This window comes from Giraffa tippelskirchi, chromosome 4 (assembly GCF_054371585.1).
Source record: "Giraffa tippelskirchi isolate mGirTip1 chromosome 4, T2T-mGirTip1v1.2.pri, whole genome shotgun sequence".
In the NCBI taxonomy this organism is placed as follows: domain Eukaryota; kingdom Metazoa; phylum Chordata; class Mammalia; order Artiodactyla; family Giraffidae; genus Giraffa; species Giraffa tippelskirchi.
Window position 1 is genome coordinate 13,726,990 of NC_137278.1, and position 25,001 is coordinate 13,751,990.

The 25,001-nt window shown below is 47.5% G+C and overlaps 1 protein-coding gene across 7 annotated transcripts in view; it reads left to right on the top strand.

Moving 5' to 3' along the window:
- TTLL11 (tubulin tyrosine ligase like 11) overlaps nt 1-25,001 on the top strand; it is a 256,423-nt gene that overhangs the window by 200,918 nt on the left and 30,504 nt on the right. For all 7 annotated transcript variants that reach the window (XR_014081856.1, XR_014081857.1, XM_081588769.1 and 4 more), the window contains 2 exons: nt 11,121-11,372; nt 18,516-18,622. Coding sequence is in view for 5 of the 7 variants with exons in the window: in XM_081588769.1 (XP_081444895.1) it covers nt 11,121-11,372; nt 18,516-18,622 (359 nt within the window). In the remaining 2 variants the exon portion in view is untranslated. The remainder of the gene's footprint in view (nt 1-11,120; nt 11,373-18,515; nt 18,623-25,001) is intronic.

The window sequence follows — 25,001 nt, forward strand, 5'->3', positions numbered from 1 at the left end:
ATCCTCAGATGTTGACTGGGGCCGAATAGCATGGTTGTGGATACTCACTGAAAGGATGACTATATTCACTGCCAGTTATTGTGAACACCTACTGTGTGTCAGGAACTGCGTGGGGGCTACAGTCATAAACTGTAGGTGTCACCCTCCTGGGCTTTCAGTCTGGGGTGAGAGAAACAGGCATCAAAGAGACAGTTGTACAAATAACCATGTAGGTGTAATTGTGATAATGACTCTGAAGAAAAAATAATGGTGATGATGATGACAACAATGATGATGCTGTACCAAGCCTGTAACATTCTATGTAAAGGCATGGTTGATTTAACTCTGGAAGTTATGGGAAGCTTTTTGGAAAGGGTGAGCCGGAATCTCAGATTTGAAGGATGAGTGTTTCTCATGTGGATAATTTGGGAAAGAGCCTTTACAAACAGAGGGAGGAAAGCCCCAGGTGGTACTAGTGGCAAAGAACTTGCCTGCCAATGCAGGAGAGGTAAGAGATGATGCAGGTTCGATCCCTGGTTGGGAAGATCCCTTGGAGGAGGGCATGGCCACCCACTCCAGTATTTTTGCCTGGAGAATCCCATGGACAGAGGAGCCTGGAAGGCTATGATCTATAGGGTCGCAAAGAGTCAGACATGACTGAGCAACCTAGCACCCATGGATGTGGAATTTGGATGATGAGGCAGGCAAAGCAGGCGGTGATCAAATCCACAAGGCCTGGAGCTCTCTGGTCGGGAGTAAGGCCCTGTCCAGAGCACCTAGGCAGCTCGTGTGGGCCAGGCTTGTCATCTGAAAACTGTCCCTCCGGGATCCAGTGGAAAGCTAGACACAAGTCCAGTCATTCACAAAGACAGCAGCCAACTACTTATGGGTTTAAAGAGGGATTCTGCAGCCCGTGGGGCAAAATGATTCTCCTCCGTGCCTGCCAGCGTGGTCGGGCAAGTCTGAAGCTTCTCATTTCAGAATCAGAGTTTGGACCGCTCTAGTGTTTTAGCTCAACAGTGGTGTAGGGTTGTTGGTTTTTTGTTTTTTGTTTTTATCCCCTCTCTCTTGCTTCTTCTTTTTTCAAGGTTCTGAGCAGGAAGTCAGGAGGACTGGACCTGCCTTTGCTACCACCTTTCACTTGATGCCACCCCTCAAGCAAAGGACTTTGCCTGGACTTTCCAATATTATTTCAAAAGGAAACTGAGATGAGAGGATCACTAGGGTCCCTTCGACTCCTCAGTTTAACTTTTGCTTTATGTGGGGAGCAGCAAACATCTCTGTGTGCATGATTCTGTGACATCGGTCATTGACAGCCAGGCTATCAGATGAACAACGTTCACCCAACAAGGCCCGAGAAAATGAGACTCACTTATGTTGAAGGGATGTATTTAGGTTCGGACCAGAGGGCAGGTGCAGCTGGACCCTGGGCCGCGTGCAGTGAGATCCCCCAGACAGCCTCTGGGCAGTCCGAGGAGCAGGAGGACAGGCCGGTGTCTAGTTACCTGGGTTGGGGGGTGGGGAAGAATGTCCAAAAGCAGTTAAAGAAATGCTCTATCCCCCCAGGTTCCTGGAGGTATGTGTGGACCTATCCCACTGAGGCTGGGGGCTCGACAGTGAGCCTCTCCAGATGATGACCCATGGGAGATAAAGAGGCTGGTGATCATAATCAAAGTGGCATGCATCCATTTTCTCTATAATTACATTAGTCCTATGGGTTAGGTGGCTTCCCAGGTGGCGCTAGTGGTAAAGAACCCGCCTGCCAATGCAGGAGGCATAAGAGATGTGGGTTTGATCCCTGGGTTGGGAAGATTCCCCTGGAGGAGGGCAAGGCAACCCACTCCAGTATTCTTGCCTGGAGAATCCTATGGACAGAGGAGCCTGGTGGGCTATAGTCCTTGGGGTCACAAAGAGTCTGACACTACCTAAGCATCTTAGCACACACGCATGCATAAGTTGGGTGTTGCTTTTAGGTACCATTATTTTTCCCATTTTATATAAGAGGATACTAAAGCTTTGAGGTTATATGACTTGCCTAAAATGACAGAACTGGGATTACAATGGTGCCTTGGACTGTCCCCAGAGCTCACACCCCGATTCCCCAGACCCATGCCCGTGGGGCAGAGCTGCCTGGCAGCATCTCCCCCCTCCTTGGCCTGAGTGACCATGCATTTCACTGACTCTCACTGCCCGTGCTCAAGACAAAGAAAGCCAGAGGGACCAGGGTGAAGATCCCTGCTCTGTGCAGAGGGGCAGAGCAGAGACAGCCCTGTTGGAAAAGAATCGGATTGGCGGGGGGCGGGGGGATCCCTGTAAAATGAGCTGTCACTTCCTTTATCTGGAAAATGAGAGGGCTGGGCCCCATGACCCTAAAGGCACTTCCAGCTTGGAAATAGCCTGAGTTCTGGGTCTGTGGGAAAGAGGGTGTTAGACTGAGTCTACTTGTCTCTTCTTTTGTTAATTGATTGCCTGGCCCAGCAGGAGGATGCTCCTGCAGCAGCCCAGCCTGGTGCCTCCGAGAATTCATCCCAACCAGGAATGAGGACCTAGTCCACTGCTGTTGCCATTGGGGGCCTCTGTTCATTCACATACATGACAAAACAGTGCACCAGTGACTTGTGTGGGCCTGTAACTGTGAAACGGGTTGATTTGTTGAACAGTCAAAACAGAACAGCCCCATTCTGATAGACGCTGGTTGTCACATACCCTGCGGTCAGTTACAAGCAGACAGACCCACCCACCTACCCACTCTGCTGCAGCAGAATCATCTGGAGGTCTAATCATCTGTGTTTGATTCTAAAGAATGCAACAAGTTTGAGCTAGGCTTAGACTAAGTGCCCCCCCCACCGCCGCCGCCCCGACCAACCCAGTCACTATCCCTCCTAAGTAAGTGACCTCCACTGAAAGGGAGGAGAAAATGAGATTTCATCACTACACTGAGTTGTAACATGTTGGAGTGGAAATGGCCTGGGCTTTGAACTCAAGCAGATCCTTATTCAAATATCACTCGGCCATTTAACAGCTGAGTGACCTTTGAAAAGTCGCCTAATCTCTCTGAAGCTCATTTCTCAACAGCAAAATGGAGCCACTTATTATTATACCTAATTCTTAAGGATGATTGCCAGGGTCAAATGAGATGTTACAAATAACCCATCTGACTCTCAGGTACTCAGTGCCTGATAACTCCCTGTGTATGGAAGCAGCATAGCGCAGTAGTTGGAAACAAGGACATTGGCACCTGCCTGCCTGGGTCTCTATCTGGGGTTTACAACGTATTAGTTTCTCTCTTTGTGCCTTGGTTTCTGCATCTGTAAAATGGGAATAACAGTACCTTCTGCGTAGGATTTTATCAAGATTAAATGATTTAGGATGGCAGTCCCTGGCACATAGCCGGTATCATCACCGTTGTGTTTTGTTGTTGATGTTACACTGTGCTATGGAGGAAAGTGTTTGGGGGTCCAAAAGTGGCCAGGTGAGCCTTCTGAGGAACATTGCATAAAGGGAAGCCAGTGGGAATAGACCCAGCATGGATCTAGGTCTTACAGGGACTAGAACATCAGCCAGGTCTCTCATTAAGTCCCTCTCCTCATCAGTTTGAAACACATGCCTCACCCATCTATCGCCTTCTCTTCAAACAGGATAGCGTCACCATCAAGCAAATTGAGCCCCTGTGATGGAAGAGATTTATCAAATGACAGAGCCAGGCTACATGGGAGTTATGTTTATTTTTAGTAACTTCAGCTTCCAACAATTTAAATTAGCTGCCAGGCTAATTTAAGGGATTTCTTTGATGCATGGTTGGCAGTTTCTCCCAGAATGCCAGTGTGCATTTGAAACCCCCAAGGGGCTGAGGGGAAACGCCTTGGCCAAGCAGTGGGGAAAGGAACCTGCCTACCTCCTTTTGCCAGTTCAGCCTCGTTGCCCACCAGGTTCTCCTGCCAAGCCACAGGATTGCCTGGGAACATGATCCAGGGCCTTCCCTCCCTTTCTGTCCCCTGTGATCAAACGCCAAATCCATCTTCTTTCACCTGGACCAGTGATTCTTAGACTTCACTCCTCATCACACTCACCCACAGGGTTTGCTGAGACAGTTTCTGAGGCCATAGGTCTGGAGCGGAGGCAAGCACGTGCATTTCTCACAAGGTCTTAGGTGATGCCGATGCTGCTGGTCCAGGGTCCATGCTTTCAAAATCACTGACCTTGAATGTTCCTATGGCTTCCTTACATTGTCAACACCCTGCCCCCTCGATTCAGCATACATACCTCTGGCAGACTTGTTCCTCTTCTCTGAACTTCTGATTTTGCCACTCTTCTCCCCCAAATCCACCACAACCTTGTCATCTCCTACACTGCCAAGTCCAAGCTTGCTAGTCTTAACATGCAAGATCCTAGAAAGACCCAGACCCATGCTGGCCTCCTGGTCATATTCCCACCTGCTCCCTTTCATGTATATGACTAAGACCCCCTAAACTGACCTCCTTCCATATGTTCTGGGTCCCATCTCTGGATGCTCACCTAGCCACTCTCACCTGGCTCAGAAGTTGTTTGTGGATGGGTCTAGTCTTCCCTCTCTGGGTCACATGCTTCTGGGTAGCAAGGGGTACTGTGTCAACCTTACCTGTGTAACCCAGGCCCATGGGACAGGTAAGAGCTAGGGAAGTGGTTCATAAATGAATAAATGATTGAAGAGATGCTTCACTAAAAAAAGGGGGGGGGGATTATTTCTCTGAGAACACTCTAGCATCTTCTCTGAAACTAGATCTTTCATTATTTGCCTTCCTATTTTGTTAATTTACAATAATATATATATTGTTTAAACATCAGAAGAAAAGTCTTTGGTTTGATTTAAATCAAATTAGCACAAGAGTTATATAGTGAGCAAAGCCTCGGGTGTGTACTAAGACAGTCCTGAGTACAAATTCTTTTTTTGTTGTTTTTTTAAGAGTTCTGTTTATTTATTTGGCCACACTGCACAGCCTGTGAGATCTTAATTCCCCGACCAGGGATTGAACCAACGCACCCTGCATTGGAAGGCAGAGTCTTATCCACTGGATTGCGGGGGAAGTCCTTGAGGACAAATTCTGACTCCCCTATTGATTCATGGAATTGGGCGAGACTGGGCAAGTATTGAGGTTCTTTGGGCGTCAGGTTCCTAATCTGGAAAATGGGACTGATTTCTGCCTACCTTGTAGAATTGTCTTGAGAAACCAATGGAATCGTATATCAAGTAGCCGCTTGACATCGAGTGTGCATGGTTCAGTTGCTCAGTCATGTCCGACTGCGATCCTGTGGACTGTAGTCTGCCAGGCTCCTCTGTCCATGGGATTTCCTAGGGAAGAATACTGGAGTGGGTTGCCATTTCTTCCTCCAGGTGATCTTCCCAACCCAGGGTTTGAATCTGCGTCTCTTATTGGCACGCAGATTCTTTACCACTAGCACCACCTGGGAAGCCCCAGGAGTGGATCTCTGATAAATACTAGTGATTTTCTTTTCAGGCAGAATGGTAGTAGGGGGTTTTTCACAGGAGTTTTAATAAAGCAAAACTCCATTTTATTTGAAAAACCATAATAGATAAAACATTCCAGGATTCTTTTCCCTGTTTTAATCAATCAAAGATCACTGAATTCAATTGTTTTAAAATGCCCCAAAGGACTAGTAAGCTTGATTTATATTTTCTTTACCAGTCACTTCTATTTCATAAGTCTGACTTTTCCATCAAAATGCTATTAACTAAAAACAGGATTTTACAGTATTTGTGATACCTTGGATCTCCATGTGATAATTGGAATTATCTGGAGGAAAATACCATTTCTCCGTGTTTTATTTCTTCTTCTGTACCAGTTGTATCTTTACTGCCTTCTTCCAGTTGAGTAAAACCCCTTCCGCCTGAATTTGTGGTTTCAAGTTCATGAAAATATCTGTGGCTTTGAGGGCCCTTTTCATCTTGAGGTTATTAATTGCGATTCAGGAAGGAAGGGCAATGGTAATCACCCAGTAAGTGCAGCAACCCTTGAAGGAAATGTGAGAGGCTGTCACGGAGAAAGCAGACTCCTTCTGGGCAGCTCTGGAGGTGGGATGGGAGGCAGGCTGCAAACACTGGAAGGAGACAGCCTCTGACATGCAGTTCAGGAAACCATCCTGAACCAGCCTGAGAGGTGCCCTGGAGGTGGTGCGGTCCCCCTCAGCAGGCAACCCAGGCTCCAGCCACGGAATCCCAGATGAATGATCTGCCAGTCAGATGACCTACCAGTGCTAATGTCCTGTCTACCTGGGACTCATTTTTTTTTTCCTCTAAAATGACATCATTGTGAAAACGCTCTGGAACTAGATAGAGGTAGTGGTTGCATAACATTGTGCATTGTGTGCTTTAAAACGGTGAATCTGAAGACTTCCCTGGTAGTCCAGTGGTTAAGATTCCATGCTTTCAAGGCATGGGGGTGCAGATTTGATTCCTGGTTGGGAAATAAGAGCCAGCATGTCTTGAGATAGAGCAAGAAAAATTTAAAAATAAAATGGTGAATTTTATGTTGTGTGCATTAGACCGCAATAAAAGAAAATAGATGACGTCATTGGACAGAATGATTTCCAAGCTGTTTCTAGCTGTAGTGTGTAATGTTTCTGGGAGGGAGCACATGGCTTAGGGGACGTATGTCAGCAGACTCTTATTTAGCACAGACAAGTCATGTAGATAATATCTGACTGAGGGGGAGAATGGCCAATTAAGTTCTGGTTCAGACATAATATGGAATATTACATGGGCTTCCCAGGTGGTGCTAGTGGTAAAGAGCCTGCCTGCCGATGCAAGAGACGTAAGACAGACAGTGTTCGATCCCTGGGTGGGGAAGATCCCCTGGAGGAGGGCTTGGCAAACCATTCTAGTATTGTTGCCTGGAGAATCCCATGGACAGAGGAATCTGGTGGACTACAGCCCATGGGGTCACACAGAGTTGGACACGACTGAGGCAACTTGGCACATGCCTATGTCCATGAGATGTTATGCTCATGAAAACACACTTAAGGCCACAGGAAAACATGATGTAATAGTAAAGTGTAAGAAAAAGGATTTAAACTACCCGTGGTGTGATCCTAAGTTATAAATACAGATTAAAAAATTAAAACATTAGTGTTTATCCCTGAGTTGTGGGATTACAAATGATTCTGATTCCTTTTATCCTTTTATACAGTTTTCAACATGCCTACGAAGAGCATAATGATTATTATAATTAAAAAAAAACTACTTAAAAACAAAAAATAAATAAATAACAGCCCTCTGGGTTTTGTAACCCTCAATGTGAACCAGGATGTGCTTTGGAGAAACAGGTCAACAAAATGGAAAGTGCCCTGGTCAGGAGAACTGAAGTGTAATTCCAGTTCAGCCAGGGCAAAGAGCCCCTTCACCCTACTGGCCTCAGTTTCTCCATCTGGAACAGGGGTATAGAAACCACTGCAGACTGCACATGTTTCGTGAAGAGCAAGTAAGATCGCCCAAGTGGGACGGTTCTGTTGACTGAAGAGTTCTCAGCCCGTTTTCTTTGTCATGGAGTGCATTCGTACCGTACATTTCCTTCAACAAAATCTCCTTTAACAAAAATTTAATGAGTGCTTATAAAGTCAGTGATTGCCACTTATCCAGGAATTTAAGAGCTCATTTCCGGTAACGGGCTGCTTTTTGTTCTCATCTTTCTTCCTATAACCTTAATGTGAAAACATTTTATTTCATCTGAAGAGTAACCACCTGACTTTTATTTACAGTCTTAAATTCAAGGAGGTGATGATAAAAACCAGTTTAGCTGAAGGGAAATTGCACCCATCCCACCCCCATCCCATCCCCCCCCGCCCGCCCCCTGCACCCCCCACTCCCCCATCCCATCCTCCCCCCGCCCCCCGCCCCCTGGAAGCAAGTGCTTCTCCCGAGGAATCAGGTCCCTCCCCTTTGAAGGAGGGGGCATTTGTTTCCTTGAACCATCCACACTGTTGAACTTTAGAAGGGGTTTTGCGCTGATCTGGTTCTGCCTGTCCTGGCTTTGAGACCCACTTTGAAGGAACCATAACTTACAGGACCTTTTATTCACACCAGGGGGTTCTCTTTCAGACTTGGGCTCCTTGAACCAGCATGAACAAAAGTCCATTTTGGCAGAGTCGTCAAGTACACTGTATCTCTATCGAACCTCTTTCCTATTTAAATGAGCCTATGGGGTAGATACAAAGCATCATTAGCTTGATATTTTATTTGACGCTTACCTTGCTATTAAAGGTGGCTCAGTTGGTAAACAAACTGCCTGCAATGCGGGAGACCTGGGTTTGATCTCTGGGTCAGGAAGATCCCCTGGAGAAGGGGATGGCAACCCACTCCAGTATCCTTGCCTGGAGAATTCCACGGACAGAGTAGCCTGGCAGGCTACAGTCCGTGGAATCGCAAACAGTCGAACACGACTGAGTGACTAACACTTTCATTTGCTATTAAAAGCACACTTTCCCAATGCAACGAATTCAATGAAACATTTCCCAAGCACCTAATATGTATCAAGTCCTATAGAAATAGGGTTGAATAAGATGTGGTCCTTGCCTTCAATGAGCTCACAAAATAGCAAGAGGGATTGGCACATAAGCAAATACAGTGCAGTTGACTCAAGAAATGCAGACGTCCAAGGGACCTGGAGTGGACCTGAAACACAATCTTCAGTGTGGTCAAGGGAACAGATGAGCTGGTTCCGAAAGTGGAGCAGAAATGTGCCAGGCAGCCAGGGCCGAGGAAGACTTCAAAGGCTGAGTCAGAAAGCAGGTACGAAGATACTAAGATAGCCCGACTTGGTGACTGATGGCATGCTTGGAAGTGGGAGCTCTGAGAACGAGGCCATTTAATAAAGAAGAGTAGAAAATGGCCTTGGTATTGATCTCAGTGCCGTGGGATGCGGCTCTTCTTTTCCTGGATCTCTTAGCCAGTTGGGCAGTATTTATTGGCTGTGTACACCGTGCTCAGGGGGTTACTGAGTCCAAGCTCGTACTGCTCGCCACACAACAGGCCAATAAATAGAGAGACAAGTTGCTGGGGCAAGGAATAGCGACTTTATTCAAAAAATCAGCAGACCGAGAAGATGGTGGACCAGCATCACAAAGAGCCTTCTTCCCTGAGTTAGAATTCAGGCTCCCTTTATACTAAAAGAGGAGTGGCTAAAGTCCTGGTTCCGGTCAGACTCCAGAGGGAATGTGTTAATTTCTTCCTTCCTGCAGCCATTCAGAGGCGGGCCTAGTCAGAAGGTTTCCTGTGAACTGAACAATGGTATTTTAGCTTGACGCTCATTCCATGGGAGACAGCCTTCCCAGAGATGGACCATTACGTGTCATTTAAGCTTATGGGCAACATCCCTTTAGTGATGGACTTGCAGCAAAAACAATAGAACACAAAGGCTAAAGTAAAAGTAACAGATTCAATATGGAGTCAGATTTGTTCTTCCCCATTACAAGGATTCTGTCTCTGGAATGGACACACAGGTGGAAAGGGTTATGCCTCCCCCACCCTCACCCCATCAGCTATGGGCAGGACAGGAGATGGGGAAAGAAGAGGAGCTGCAGGTGCAGAGATGGGCACTGCCTGTGAAAAAAGGGAGCTGGGTGTCCAGCAAGCACGAGTCTCTGCCTCCAGGCCAGGCCAGAGGGCAGCAGGCTGGGGCGGCGGCGGCAGTCAAGGCTTTGAAAGGTACAGCATGTCCAGGGCAGTGACAAGAAATGAGGAGGGCAGAGAGGAAACCAGGAAGGGGCTTGCATTCCAGAGGGAGGCTATGGACTTGATCACATAGGCACTCAGGAACCTCAAAGATGACCAATGTCGGAAGTGGGCCTCCCGGCCAGGTCTGCTTTAGAAGTCGGCCTTGGATACCTTGTGGAGGATGGATCTGTGGATGGGAAAGGCCGGAGGCTGGAGGCCCTGTTTCTAGAGTCCAGGAGAGGACAGACAAGGCCAGAGCAGTGGGGACAGTGGAACGGGTTCCAGGAAACACCAAGGAGGCTGTGAAGGTAGAGGAAGAGAGGAGCGGTTGGTGTTTGTTCTGATGTTTCCTGCTTAGGTCACTAGCAGATGGTGGTGACCTTCGAGGAGTAGAGGAGACGGGGAATGCAGATTTTGGGGGAGGGGGAATAGCTGTGTCAGTGGGAGGTACCTGGGGGCCATCCTGGAGGGTAAACAGGTGATCATTGGGTCTACAGGTGAGAACATTCCAGCTGGAGGGGCATATCTGAGTGTGAGTGGCTGTGAACTTTCTTGACTCTCAGGAAAAATTCAGAATAAAATATCCAGGCAGGAATCACAACACTCTAATCATTTTTTTGTGTGTGAGTTCCAAATAAGAAAATAGTTAAGCCAGAAAACGTAATTGTGCCTATTCCTAGAATTGGGTAACTGATGTATCTTTGCAAATTGTTCATTGAACTGTGCCTATGGCTTCCTGCCAGCCCTCAATGAGATTTTTATATTTCCTAATTATTCAATTACTATCCATAAGTAGGAATTTGAAACCAAACCCAGACTCCTTCATAATTGAGTATTCTCTTGAATCATGAGTACAGGAAAGGAAGTTGTCCATATTGGGAAACTAAGATGGTAGAACGGAGGAAGTGTACATCTCTCGTCCTGTGGCTCTGTCCTGGGCTCAATTTCTCAGCCATGTGAGCTTGGGCAGGTCACTTTTATTTTTTAACTTTTTAAAAAATATTATTTATTTTTAATTGAAGGATAATTACATATTGGATTGGTTTCTGCCATACATCAGCATGGATTAGGTATCATGTATATACCATAGGTATAAACAGGTATGACTCTTTGGGCAGGCCGCTTCTTTGAGGTCAATTCTCTGGTTTATATATTAAGCATAGTAGTAATAGGGACTTCCCTGGTGGTCCATTGGCTAAGACTCTGGGCTCCCAGTGCAGGACGCCCAGGTTCGATCTCTGGTCAGGGAACTAGATCCCACATGGCGCAAGTAAGACCCAGCACAGCCTAGTTAATTAAAGAAAAGAATAGTAATAATACTCTCCACCCCCATTGCTATAAATCTAAAGGAAAGGAGAATTTGCAAGGGAAAGTGTTCTGTGTGCAAACCCACTCTAAATGTTGGTTCTATCATTAACTCCTTGTGTGTTAACAGGTCTCAGCTGCTGGGGAAACCGTTAGCCTCAAAAGAAAATCCTCTGCACAGTGATCTGGCCAGTGCCTCAGGGGGCAACGCCAACCCCGACGCCCACCTGCCCTCCATCTGCCTCAAGCAGGTGTTCCCCAAGTACGCAAAGCAGTTCAACTACCTGCGCCTGGTGGACAGGATGGCAAACCTGTTTATCCGCTTCCTGGGAATCAAGGGGACGATGAAGTTGGGACCAACAGGCTTCCGTACCTTCATCAGGTCAGTGAGACCAGCCCCCTCTGGCTGGGGTTCAGGCAGCCTGGAGATCAGCCCGACATCTGGCTGGCCCCTTTTCCCTGACTGCCCCTGGGAGAATCTGTGATGCCAGATTGGGCCCCACTGGGCTGGGGTTGGCCCAGCAGCTGGCACTGGGCCTGGCATATAGTACACTCTTGTTCGTTGAACGAATTAATGAATGCTACAGATGTGACAGCATTCACAACCTTGTGCTTGTAGTTAAAAAACAATTCCGTACTACCTTGAGCAGGACCCTGAGACCAGAGATGAATAATTGCCCCTTGGACTCAGGCAGATCTCGTGCTTCCTAAACTGGGTGAAGTTCTCCCAGGGGTGGCATGGCTGAGTACTGAGTGTTTGTGAAGGCACAGCAGAGAAGCAAGGCCTATCTTTCCAAAGTGTCATTTTCAGGAGAGAAAGGTTAAATAATTCAGTTGATAAATAATTTAATACATTTGTTCTAGCATAAAAATAATGTGGTTATATTATGAAGTATAATACAAAATTCGCACGAAGCAGGAGACAAAGAAACTGTGTTTTTGCCACATCCTACAAAACAGGCCATTGCCACCTGACCTCCCAAGATTGTTCATTAACTTGCCTCTACCTCTAGGGCACTTTGAGGGCAGTACAGGAGCACTTATTAGCTGTGTGACTTTGGGTAAGTTAATGACGGTCTCTGAACCTCGATGGTCCTAGAAAATGGGGATGAAGCTACCAGTGCCCTAGGATTGTATGTTATATACCTCAGAGAAACTATCTGCTGGTGTTCAATGCTGCTGTTGTTTCCCTCATCATTGGTTTTAATATTTCTATCTAGTAACTCAAAGTCACCCTCTTCATAGTTTTATTCATGAAGGCAAATAATTAGAAGTCTGAAACCGGAAACCACTTTGTCATGTGCTTTTCCCTAAATGAATTTTATAAATCCTAACTCCAGCCCTCTGATACTCCTGATAAGATAGCATGCAGAAGTATCAGCAGGAATTTTTGCCATCTCAATAAACCTAAGTCATATTTGCACAGTGATTCTGAGAAGGGCTTTGTGTTCGTTTCAGGTGGAAAGAAAGCCCAGTGGAAAGAACACAGGCTTTGGGGTTTGGCTTCAGAGCCAAGCACACTGCTTAATAGCTGTGTGGCTTTGAGCAAATCCCTTGTCTTCTCTGAGTCTCAGTTCCCTCATCTGTAAAATGGTAATCATCTCTCCTGCCTCACAGGGTTGTTATGAGGTTGGAATGTATTATATCATAAAGGATCTGGCCCACTGCCTGGTTTACAGGAGCTGTTTGTGAAATGGGAGTCTTGTGATTATTATTTCCATGAGGCAGAGGGAATTTTCAAGAAAGTCAACAGGCATGTACTGTTATTTCCCTGAGGAAACTACCTAACGTGATACTCGCTGACTCGTTTAGGAACTACATTTGACTTGTAGGAATAGATACCCCTCTACAGGTGGTTTAAATAGACTGATTTTCTCTCATATAACAGGAAGCTTGGCAGTGGGGCTTCTAGGGCTGGTTAATGACTCTAAATGTGATCAACTCCCCAATTTCTGTCTTTCTGCTTACCCATCCTGAGCATGTGCTTCAAGCTTCAGAGTTGCCTTAGGGTTACAAGATGGCTGCTCAAAATCCAGCCACTATGGTCGAATTCCAGGCAGGAAAAAGGAAGAAGGAAGAAAGAGCAAAAGACATCAGTCAGATACTTCCTTTTATTTCCTAGTATCAATACCATTCTACTAAACTGTGAGAGGGCAGGGGAGATTTGAAAAGATGACATACTACAAGAATCACAATCTCAGTTGCCTGGGGGATGGGGTGGGTGGGGGTGCAGGTAAGAAGGATAAACAAGCCAGTGGGTGGGATCTAGAAGGATGAGGAGGGCAGAACTGTGGCAAAAAGAAAGGTTGTTGGGGAACAGTATCACTAGAGCTTTTGGTTTTTCTAGAAAAGCTAGAAATACCGATTTTTATGTGAAATCTCAATGCATGTATATACAGAATGTTGGTGATTCAGAAAATTATTTGGGGTTCAATCAAAGCGTGACTGCCCATCAAGTCCACCGGTGTGTGACCTGTGAAAGGCTGAGGTACATATTAAGAGGACTGCTATGCTCATACACAATCTGGAAAAGGAAATTCTTAAAAAGATTTGAGACCCATTCTAGCAAAGAAGGTTCTTAAAAGGCAGTCAGACGGGAACTGGATGCTATCAGGGATATTGCTAGAACTCTGTCTCTGTGTGAGAGGCTTTATGATTCTTCCATACCTTTGTTCTCTCTAATTAAGAGTGTTTGCACGAAAAACTCGAATACGTGATGTTAGCGACTAGTCGGTCCTGCAGCTGTCTTTCCCAATCTGTGGCCGAGCACCATTAGTGGGAGCTGTGGTGACCTTGACAAGTGACAGTGTTTCCAGGGGGAGGAGAGGCAGCCAGAGCAGAAGGACCCAGACAGTGAGCCCCTCTCCCCTCCCTCGGCACCTCCCCTGGCAAGTGTCCCGGGTAATTAAGGATGAAGGAAGACAAGAAGAACACATTGCACAACAATTAATACATCTCTCCTTTAAAAATGTACTAAGACATCCCAACAGCAACTTTATCGTAAAAGGTGATCTTCTCTGCTTTCAGATTTGTATCTGAATATGTTCCGTCTTGCCAGCTAAATTTGACAGCGAGTGTTTTCTCTTGCTAACAACTATTCTCTCTCTCTTTTCCACTTGCATTTAAATTTTGCTTCATTATGAATTGATAATATGTGTGCCATATGTTAAATCAAACCAAGTGCCCTTCTCTGGAGCACCGTGCTAGAGACATATTTGCTGGCTAGAGAACCTCCTCTCTGAGCTCCCACACAAACGGCAGAAGTTGAACTTGGCTTTCATCTGTCCTACCCACTCTTCCTCTCCAAGTTCTTGGAAGAGAACTGGAGGGAACAAAATAATAAACATTCCGATTGAATTTATTTCCAGTGACCATCTCTCATAATGTGTTGCATAGATCAGCAGTTTTAGGAGTGAATTATGCTAATACAAGTCTGGCCATATTCTATTTTTCTTTTCCACCAAGAAATGAGAAATAGTGAACTGTCGTCCTCTTGTCTAGAGTTAACTCTATCTAACCAGCTTGTCGGGTCATTTCCTCAGGAGGCACATAACAGCAGCAAGTATCACCATGAATTAAGCACTTTTTTAAAAAATTTCATGATAATTGCTGAGGTGTGGAGACATCTCTTTTTCTGAGAAATGGAAATGATCTGCTCCTTCAGTTTGACAGCTTTCTCTGAGGGAAATGCATTTTTGTTATTTTCCTCCCATCGGGTTCCTCATTTGGGGAGCTTTCTGTGTAATTCACTAAGAACACGTTTCCCAGACGTATCCTCCATCGGAATCTGACATCAGTTGGCAGAGGCTGCAGTTTCCATTTCCGCAGCCTGAAGATGAAACGGTTTGCCAAAACTGGAGTTTATTTCTAGAAAATGGAGGCAGCTTCTCCACAGCTCGAGTGTTCGCTTCACGCCCGGCCGTTCAGCCTGGAGACCCCCCACTCCTCTCCGCTGTGGTTTCTAATCCCAGGCAGCTTCTAAATTAGAAAACGGCTTTCTCTTTTGCCTTTTTTCCCCCTCCTTCCACTGCCTTTTCTCGTAAGGAGATATTAATATGCTTCCTAATGTGTAGCTGTGCAGGGTTTCTTCTCTGAGAGGCAGCAGGGTGTGTTAGAATGTTCTGGAACAGAAGTGTCAGGGGGCCCTGCTTCCCCCTCTGTCATTAACTCCTCAGTGACTTTGAAAATTTCCTCTGTTCCCGTGATGATCTCCTTCCAGTAATATCATGAGATATTATGCCTGGGATATCAATAGCCTTTAAAAATAGATAAGTTAAAAACCAAAGTTGTCTTTCCCAATCCGCCCCCCACCACCACCAGCCAGGATGTTTAGAGGTGTTTCTTTTTTTCTTTTTTAAACAAATGCTGATTATTTGTTAACTTTCACCTTACAGAAAGCTCTCCAGGAAAAAATAAGCATCTTTTCTTTCACAGAGAAGGATGAACACAAAAGAAATTCTATAAATAGGATTTTATGGAGTGGAAAAAGTTGGTTTCTAAATTTCCCATGAGATGTCAGTAGTTGTTGAGAGGAAATGGGGATGATAATTTCAAATCTTTCTAATCTTAGACTCCTAATGAACTTGAACGATTTGTGATTCTCATTCTGTGCACCCATATTCTTCTGATTCTGGAAGGAAATGAAGAAACAAAAAAACCCCTAAAATCCTTTCTGGAAACTGGCTCTACATCATGGAGGAAGGCTAAAAGCCGTCATGTGTGCCAGGCACTGAGCTAGTCCTTAAAATAACTTTGTATGGTGAGTCACGATATCATCATACAAATAAGGAAATTTAGATGCAGAGAGTATCAATGACCTGCTCAAGGTCACATAGCAAAGTCAAGATTCAAACCCATGTGCACTTGACTCCAAAGTTCATTTTTCCTATGTACATTTCTAGCCCATCCTTTCTTAGGAATCTTTCTGGCTTCTCATGTTACCGTATTTCTTGGACTTCTCTTCCACTGAAGAATTCATCCCACCTCTCATTAGTAATTTGAGGAACTGCCTCCCAGGGCATAAGGGGAAATGGTCCAAATGATCAAGAGCTACCAAGGCCTCAGGTTTTTATCCCAGACTGTGAGATGACGTCTACTGTCCAAGAGCATATCCAAGACTCATCTGGATCCAAGCTTTGTGTCACTCACTGGGCCCAGAATACCACTTACATACAGTAAACACAAAATAAATCCTGTACTGAGTGGATGCATGGATGAAAATTTCACTCCGAAGTCTTAACCCTTGGAGACATTCCCTGCTTGAGTCCACTGGTGACCACGGGGAAAAAACCTAGGAAAACTTAGTGACCCTGGTTGTCTTACGCCATCCCCCAGCCTTATATCCCAAAGTGTCCCAACAGGGCCTCTCTAGAGGCTCCAGCCTTTCTGGGCTACTTGAGCCTCTGTCTCTGGAATCTTGGGTTCTTCCCGCAGCTCTTGGCTGGGCCACTTCCCCACTTCTTCCCAAAGTTCCCAAGTCCACTGCTCTATCCTCCAGGGGAGCCCTCAATGTGAATCCCAGCTGTGTGGTCTTGGGCAAGTCATGTCCTTTCTCTTGAGTCTCAGCTTACCCAGCATTGAAATGGGTCTAAGAACACCTCCCTCATAAAACGTTATAAAGCTCCAGAGAGCTAATAATCAGGAAAGAGCCTGGCACACAGATGGTCCCCAAGAAAGTGCCTACAGAATCAGAATTCTCGCAAGCATTTCATGTCAACTGCAGCCAACGTGGATCCCTCCCTTTCCTGCCCCAGTCCAGATGTTATCATCAACTGTATTTGCAGGTATCACTAGGGAGAACAAGTTACCTTGGAAAGGGGATAGATGGAGAATCATCTTTGGTAAATTACAGCTCCTACCCAAGGTTTGACACTTCTATTTTCTGCCTGTCAGGAAAAAAATAACTGTATACCAGTGGTCAGTTTGGTTTCCCTTTTTATACTCCATTAACCCACAGGGTAAGGCAGGCAGAGCGCCTGTCCTGTGGGGAACAGGTTGTCCAGAGGACACAGAGATGATAATTAGCAAAAACCCATAGCTGCTTCTAATGAAGCTTGGGAAACAAACAGCGCAGGTTGTTAGAATACCTTGGGAGGGACTGGAGCGGGTCCGCAGCAGGACCCAATAGAGATAGCCATCTCAGTGACAGGTGACGTGAAAAGCTCTGCGTCCACTGACATGTTGTTACTGGGGCTCAATAACTGTGCTGATGTGCTTTGAAGTCTGCCTTGGTGACTTGTGATGGAAATAAAGAGCGGAGCCCAGGAGGAAGCAGGATGTGAATTGATGGCCTGAGGAATACAGGCGGGGAAGAAAGGAGAGAGGGGCCGGAGGGATGGAGGGAGGGAGGGAAGGTGGGAGGCAGGGAGGATGCTGGCATATAAGGAGCACCAGCCTCATCTGGGCACCGTGCTGGGCACCCACCCAGTGACACCAGGGGTGTGCATGGGTTTGGAGAGGGGCCCCTGGAATGCCCAAGTCCTGCTTGCCAATCAACCCCCAGCCTCTCGGTTTCCTAAGGGAGCTATTCACGCAAGAGATGATGACAAATGGGAAACCAAAGAACCACTTTATCATTAGCCGGGGCGATGGACGTGGACACGTTTGGAAGGTTGAAAGCAGCATGGAATATAGTTCAGCCCAACAGACAGCTGGCCCCAAGGTGTAGCTTTCAGGATTCCCAGGGCAAATCCAGCCTGGGTGGGGATTCGCCTCCCAGCACAATCCGCTTCAAAAAGGTGGTGCCTCTGGACCAGCTGAGTTCTGCCTGCATTCTAACAGACCCCTCATCCTCATACCCAGATGCTCTGACTGGCGAGTCTCGTTTCTCCAGAGTGGACAGGGCCCCTCACTGAAAGGTCAGCCTCAGGTAGCCTCTGACAGGGCTGAGATGGTTCTAGCTTTGGCAGAGAAAGAGGGAAACTAGAGAGAGATGAGGAAGGAAATCAGCAGTTGTCATGGCCCCAACCAGGTGCCAGGCCCCAGGATGCACAACCTCATGTCTTCTTCACAACGGCCGTGTGGGCGGGTGTTATCCTCTTCATTTAAGAGATCAGCCAATACAGGCTCCAAAGTGAATGGTCCACAGTCACACAGCTAGAAGCAGCCACGGGGCCAGGATTTTAACCCTGGTCTGTCGATGCCCAAATCATGCTCTTTGCAGCATGCCTGCCCACAGTGACTGTAATAAAGACTGGTTAACAGGTCAGGAGGCTGAGGCTCAAGAAGGGGAACTAGTTTAATCAGGGCCATTTGCTCCTAAGTGGCAGAGCTAGATTCTACTCAAGATTTGCCATCCTAAAGTCCCTCCTCTTCCCAGCCCTTTAGAGCCCTAATGAACCACGTTACAGGAACCTGCAATAGTAGTGGATGGTTTGCTGCCATTCACCCTTGGCTAGTTTCTGCTGTGGGGGTGGGGGTGGGGTGGCATCCAGGAGGGGAACAGAGTCCAAGCAAAGGCACAGAGGCCAGGCAGGACAGGTCAGCTCAGGTCTGGCAGTGACGTGTCCTCTTCCGTCTTGGGCAGGAACTGCAAGCTCAGCAGCAGCAGCTTGTCCATGGCCGCGGTGGACATCCTCTACATCGACATCACGAGGAGGTGGAACTCCATGACCATGGACCAGCGGGATTCAGGTACCTCATCACCAGCCTCCCTCGTGTCTTGCGGGAGGACAGACAGGGATGGGCAGTACTTTTTCTCTTCCTTCTTGTTCAAGGTCAGGGTGGAGGAGGAAGACAATCCTTTTATTGCTGCCAAACCAAACTTGGGTGTGTTTGCCTGTGCACAGTAAAGCCAATCTACTGACTTAGGGTTGTGGTAAAGGAAAGTGCAGTGTTTACTGCAGGCGAAGCGAGGGGTCCAGGCAGCTCAAAAGGCGTGAACTCCCCAATGGTTTTCAGGGAAAGGTTTTTAAAGGCAGGGTGAGGGAGCGGGTGGCAGGGTCCATGATCAGCTCGTGGACATTCTTCTGATTGGTTGGCTGTGCGGTAATCAGGAGTCCACATCATCAACCTTCTGGTTCCAAACTGTCTGGGTCTCTGTGCTTGTGGGTGGCATGTAGTTAACTTTTCCCACCTGGTGGGGGTTTCAGAACCTGCAAAACTGCTTAATGGCTACGGCTCAGAATATTATCTATAGCCCTTCTGAGGAGGAACTAAAGGTCCTTGACTTTGTTTAATGGCTTCACTGTTATTAGTTTGTCTTGCTTGACTGTTTTCCTTTGTATCTGCATTTTCTCACTTCTCTGATTAAATTTATTCTTTGGAACTTGGGGGAAGACCTAGGCAACTAAAGTGTTTCTACAAACAAAAAGCAGGCAGAGGATATAGGGTGGGGTGGGGGCCTGTCCTGGGAAGTCTTGGTTATGCCACGAGCTCTAGACATGACTAAGGGGATTGGACTGAGTCTGAAATCAGAAGCACGGTTCTGACTTCTGCTACCAAGGCCGTCGTTGTTCAGTCGCTCAGTTGTGTCCAACTCGTTGCGACCCCATGGACTGCAGCACGCCAGGCTTCCCTGCCCTTCACCATCTCCTGGAGTTTGCTCAAACTTATGTCCATTGAGTCAATGATGCTATCCAACCGTCTCATCCTCAGTCAACCCCTTCTCCTCCTGCCCTCAATCTTTCCCAGCCTCAGGGTCTTTCCTAATGAGTTGGCTCTTTACATCAGGTGGTCAAAGTATTGTAACTTCAGCAAGGCCCTGCCCGCCCAAATTCTTAATTCCACCACTGGAATCCTTTGCCTAAAGCTTTGATTCCATTAATATTGGAAGCAGTTACTTACTTGTTGGTTGGTTCCTTGGTGCACAGTTGTTGGACAGAAGCTGGGCCAGGCCCCTGATAGACTGGAGTGAACAGCACTTGGTTCTGACCCAGGAGGGAGGGGCTGTAGAGTTAGGAGGCAGATGAGAACACAGCAGTAGGTAAGGTGCTGCATGCTAGGATGGAGGCAAGCACAGGCTATCAGGAAGCCCAGCAGAAGAGCTTCTTAGCAAGAGGGGGCAGGGGAGCAAGGAAGACTTCTTACAGAAGACAGAATGGGATCAGCTGAGGGACAGGGTAGGACAGTCCCCTCCTGCAGGGGTGTTACCCGGCCTAGGCAGAGATAAAGGTAAAAGGCTCAGGTCACCCCAAGTAGCCTGGAGGGTCTGCAAGGAGGGAAAGGAGAAGGGGCAGAGATGGGGTTGCAGGCACTGTCGAGGTCTTGAAGGCCACAGCAAAGAGCTTGATCTTGATCCCCTAGAGCAGGGGTCCCCAACTACCGCCTGATGATCTGAGGTGGAGCTGAAGTAATAATAACAGAAATAAAGTGCACCATAAATATTATGCACTTGAATCATCCCGAAACCACCCCCCACCTCACCCATGGAAAAATTGTCTTCCACGAAATCAGCCTCAGGTGCCAAAAACGTTGGGGACTGCTGCCCTAGAGGATGTAGGGCCAGTGAAGGATTCTGTAAGAAGAATCGACCCTTTGGTGGATGAATTTCTGATATTTTTCCTCCCAGAGGGTTTTTTCCTAAAAAGTCATAATAACCATAACTGACATTTGTACAGCTCATCACAAAATTACAGCGGGCTCTCATGCATATTCCCTCATTAAACGTCCCTGTGAACCAGTGCAGTAGGTATTACTGCTCACATTTCACAGCCTAGTGACCTACAGCTCAGATGATGGCAGGGCACCCCCCCCCACCCCAGACCACAGCTGCCTCCTTGCAAAAAGACAGCATTTGACAGGGTGGGGAGGGGGGTGGGCTCAGGGAGCAGTTTTCTCCTGCAATGGGGCAGCGAGGACATGAAATCAGAGGGGTTTGGGGGGGCAGGTTTGGAGACCCAGACTAGAACTGATGATGCCACTTCATATGATGTAAGCCTGAGAAGTCATTTCACCTCATCCTGTCCATTTCCTCCTCCATAAACGGCGCCTGCATCACCTGCTCTCCGGGGTGCCCTGTGTTGGAGGGTCTCAAGGCCAGTGGGCTCCACTTGGAGAGAACCCTGGGTGCTCCCTGCCAGCTCCTGCCCCGCACCCTACGTCTGCCCTGGCCACAGCTCCCTGACCACAAGGACCAGTAGCCCTTCCCACAGGTAGTGGTGCTTGGGCATCATTTGCTAATTGGCTTCACATTTGATAATGATGCTTCCTGCTGCCAGTCATTTCCCACATTCAGAGCATGCTGCCTGGCACTTGACCCATGCAGGGCAGGCTGGACTCCTCCTACGAGTAGACGTGATTCTCTTTTTCATACAGAGAAGGAGATTGAGGTTCAGAAGCATGGCCAGTGGGTAAGGCTTTAACACCAAGCTGCTGTCATCCCCTTCTGGTTGCCTCCTCCTCCTGCTAATTGGTCCTGGAGTAAGATGACCACCCGTCTCCCAACCACTTCCCTTTCTTAAATTCAAAAGCAAGACTCAGGGAATACTAACACCCACTGCCCGCTCCCATGGCATTTCCACTGTCGGAGTTCCCTCCCAGTCTTCCCCGGCAACCAGGAGAGGCTGGAGATGGAGTGTCTTAGAAGCAGGTAGTTGAATTATCTCGAGGACGGAGGGCGCTCCTGTGACAGCTGAGCTGCCCGCTTTCTGCTGACGCCTTCAGAAAGTGAAGGAGTGTTTGCTCTGTGAGCTGAATGCGGGTCGTTATCACAGCAGACTGTGGAGGGGGCCAGATGAGGGGGTGGGTGACAGTGGAATTATTAAATATTGAAATTGATCAGGAGTAGCAGCAGGAAGCTATTTATCATGTTTTATTGCTTCAAACTAGCATTACCATCTGGCCCATTGTTAATTCTGAGTAGCTTTTCATGTTTTGTTTGCCTCTCAAATTGTTCCCCGTAAGCGGAATCCACAGGGGCTGCCCACAATAACAGGCTCGGGTGAGGTTTTTCTGGGGTCTGCTGGGTCTCTCTGTCTGCTGACCAAGCTGAGGAGGTGGAAAAAAATACTTATTTTTAGAACATACTGATGCGCTAATCCGGGGCTGGGACCTTCGAGGTCTTTCCATCCTGCCTCAGCCCCCGGATGTGCGGAACAACAACCTTAGTAGGAACTGCAGTTTTGAGATCACCTCCGGTGTGCAAACATCAGTGCTAATGCTCACACCAGACCTTCTAGATGTGTAATCAGATCGTGGTTTATGGGCTTCCCTGGTGGCTCAGAAGGTAAAGCATCTGCCTGCAACCCAGAAGAACTGGGTCCTATCTCTGGGTCAGGAAGATCCCCTAGAGAAGGAAATGGCAATCCACTCCAGTACTCTTGCCTGGAAAATTCCATGGATGGAGGAGCCTGGTAGGCTACAGTCCCTGGGGTCACAAAGAGTCGGACATGACTGAGCGACTTCACTTTCAGTTTACAGAGGAGGGTCCTGAGCTTCCAAGAACAAAGGTGACTCATCTGAAATCCCATAGCCAGTGAGTCGCAGAAGCCAGATTGGAACTCAAGCCTTCTGCCTCCTGATCCCCAACCCTGGGCCACGCAGAACGGTGCTTTTTCATTGCAGTGACAGGGGAGAAGGTGGAGCTTGTGAGGCAGTAAGTGAAAGGTCAACTCACAGAGCCCAGGGAAGACAGAAATGGAGTGGGAGGTGGTACCAGGTCCGTGCACTTGTCTCCCTTTCCTTCACCCTCAGAGCTTATACTCCTGTTTCCATCACTCCTGAAAGGAAATCACAGGGTCTGGAGGCAGGGTGTGGGGGAGCATATAGGCAGTGGGCTAGACAGTAAAGCCAGAAATGAGAAGCTGCTGTGCCCGCGGTCTCAGGGGCCACTGCTCTTTCAGCTGGTGCAGGCTGGGACCCAGGAGCCCCCTAAGAAGGTCACTCTAGCATCTCCTTTTCTCAAGGAGAAGGGGCTTCTGAAGTCAGCCACGTTCTCAGGACCATGCAGGAAGCTACCGGATGTCCAAAGAAGACCTTCGTGATTGAGTGGTGGTTCTTCCTCTTGGCAAAGGTCAGCAGAGACACCAAGGAGGCCTCCTTCCTTCCTTCCCTCCGTCGTGCAGGGCCGAGGGGTTCTCAGGCCCTGGGTTCTAGCACAGGCCTGGCTAGAGGTGTGCGCGCCGTGTGAGAAAGGGGCAGCTTTACCTGCCCCAGAGCTGCTGCTGTGGGGCTGGCCAGAAAGAAGTCAGAAAACAGGTAGAAGGTGAGGTCTCAGTCCCAAAGGGCTGCAGTTACTCATTTTCATTCATTCAACAAGCAGGCAATGAGCATGCTACCACGTATCCCACCCTACGGGACTAGAAAGACATTATTTTATGGACTCTATTCTCAAGGGAAAAAAAAAACACAATAGAGATTGTGTACTGAACATTTACTCTGTGGTAGAAACCGAAAGTGCCGGTTGTGAATCGTTTCATTTAATTCTCACACAGGCCTGTGAGATAAGGGTGGTTATTCCCATTTGATAGATGAGAAATCTGAGGCTCAGAGGGGTGAATTTAAGCCAGCATGTCCAGTCTCACAGTGGGGAGCCTGGGATCTGAACCAAGAGCAGTCAGCCTTCAGAGCTCAGCCACGGCCCTTCCGTGATACCCTGCGTCTCCAGCCACACAGATGCAAAGGGTGCAACTGTGACAGGGTGGGGCCAGAGCTCCCATGGGGGAAGCCACAAAGAAGGGGCCCGTGAGGGTGAAGAGAGAACACAAGCAGAGCACTTAGCAGCCCAGAAAAGGCACTCACTACTCGTTCTGTACCCCCGAGGGCCTGGCACATCGCCCAGAGCATGCAAATGCATCTCACTTGGTGCCCGGTGAATGTTCGGTGAGCAGACAAGTGCCAAGATAAAATATATATCCCCATCCCCAAAGCAGGGCGTTCCAAGGAAGAGAAGCATGGCTTATACTAGCAGTGGTCTATAGGGGTCTCCCTCTGCTTTCCTACTGTCCGGTGTAAAAATGCCAGCTCGTTGGAATAAGACCATCGCTCCACACCCAGACCCTAGTGTCTCCAGGTGCTAATGCGCCATACCTTTCTAGAAGCCATCCAAGGCCCTCCTTCTGCCCTGATGGAACTCTGGTACCCACCGAGGGGCTTAAACAGATTCCTGATGCTTGAGGCCTTTATGGGGCTTTGACCTGCACAAGGAGAACCTGCTACTGAAGTGGAGAAGAAAAATGGTGTTTGAAAAGATTAGAGAGGGGGGGAAAATACTAGTAAGAAAAAGCATGCATGTTATGAAATCTAAATCTCAGACCATCCTTTTAAATAGGCTTGTTATTGATTGCTTTTTAATTGGACCCCAGGTGCACAGAATTGGGTTAATGATAATCCTTGGTTCATGAGACACTTCCCATGCAGATCCATGCACATAGCCTGCTGTATTTAGCTAGCTTCTTGAATTAGTTCTTTTTAAGAATGACATAAGCATCCACACACTCTCATGACCCAAAGCAAAAGCTAGGACTTGATGATAACATGCATCTCACGCGTGGTTCTTCTCTCTCATCTCCTCCCCTCATCTCCCCTCCCCACTCCCAGCCAAACCAGCTCATTTCCTGCCTCTTTCTACCTGAGGAGCCCTCATCTGGATCCCATGCCCATGGCTCCCTAAATAGACTCTTCCTGTCTGTTAGAATGCCAATGACTGTTTAGGAGCTCAGTGGAATTTCATAAGAGGCCGTCTCCCACTCTCCAGCAGGCCAATGTAATTGTCAATTGTCATTAAAAAATTTTTTTTTCCAGTTTCCAATTCTAGAATCTCTAGCAAAACAGAGAAATCTAAATAAGGATGTTATCGGCAAAAATGGGGTGTGGGTAGCCCTCCCATTGCCCAGAATCGAATGAAGAAGCATGTTTGTCAGTGAAGATGCAGTTCTGTTATGTTACGGAAATTGCACTCACGAATGCCTCCTTATCATTGAGACTTTGCTCTTACCTCTTCCCAGAGTGGAATTCAAACTCCTCTGTGGTGAGAGACAAGGACAGCATCAAGATTAGGCAATAAAAGGCAGTATCACTGGCAGCATCTATGTGAGACAAACATTTCACTTGCAAAGGGAACATTTGAGCTCAG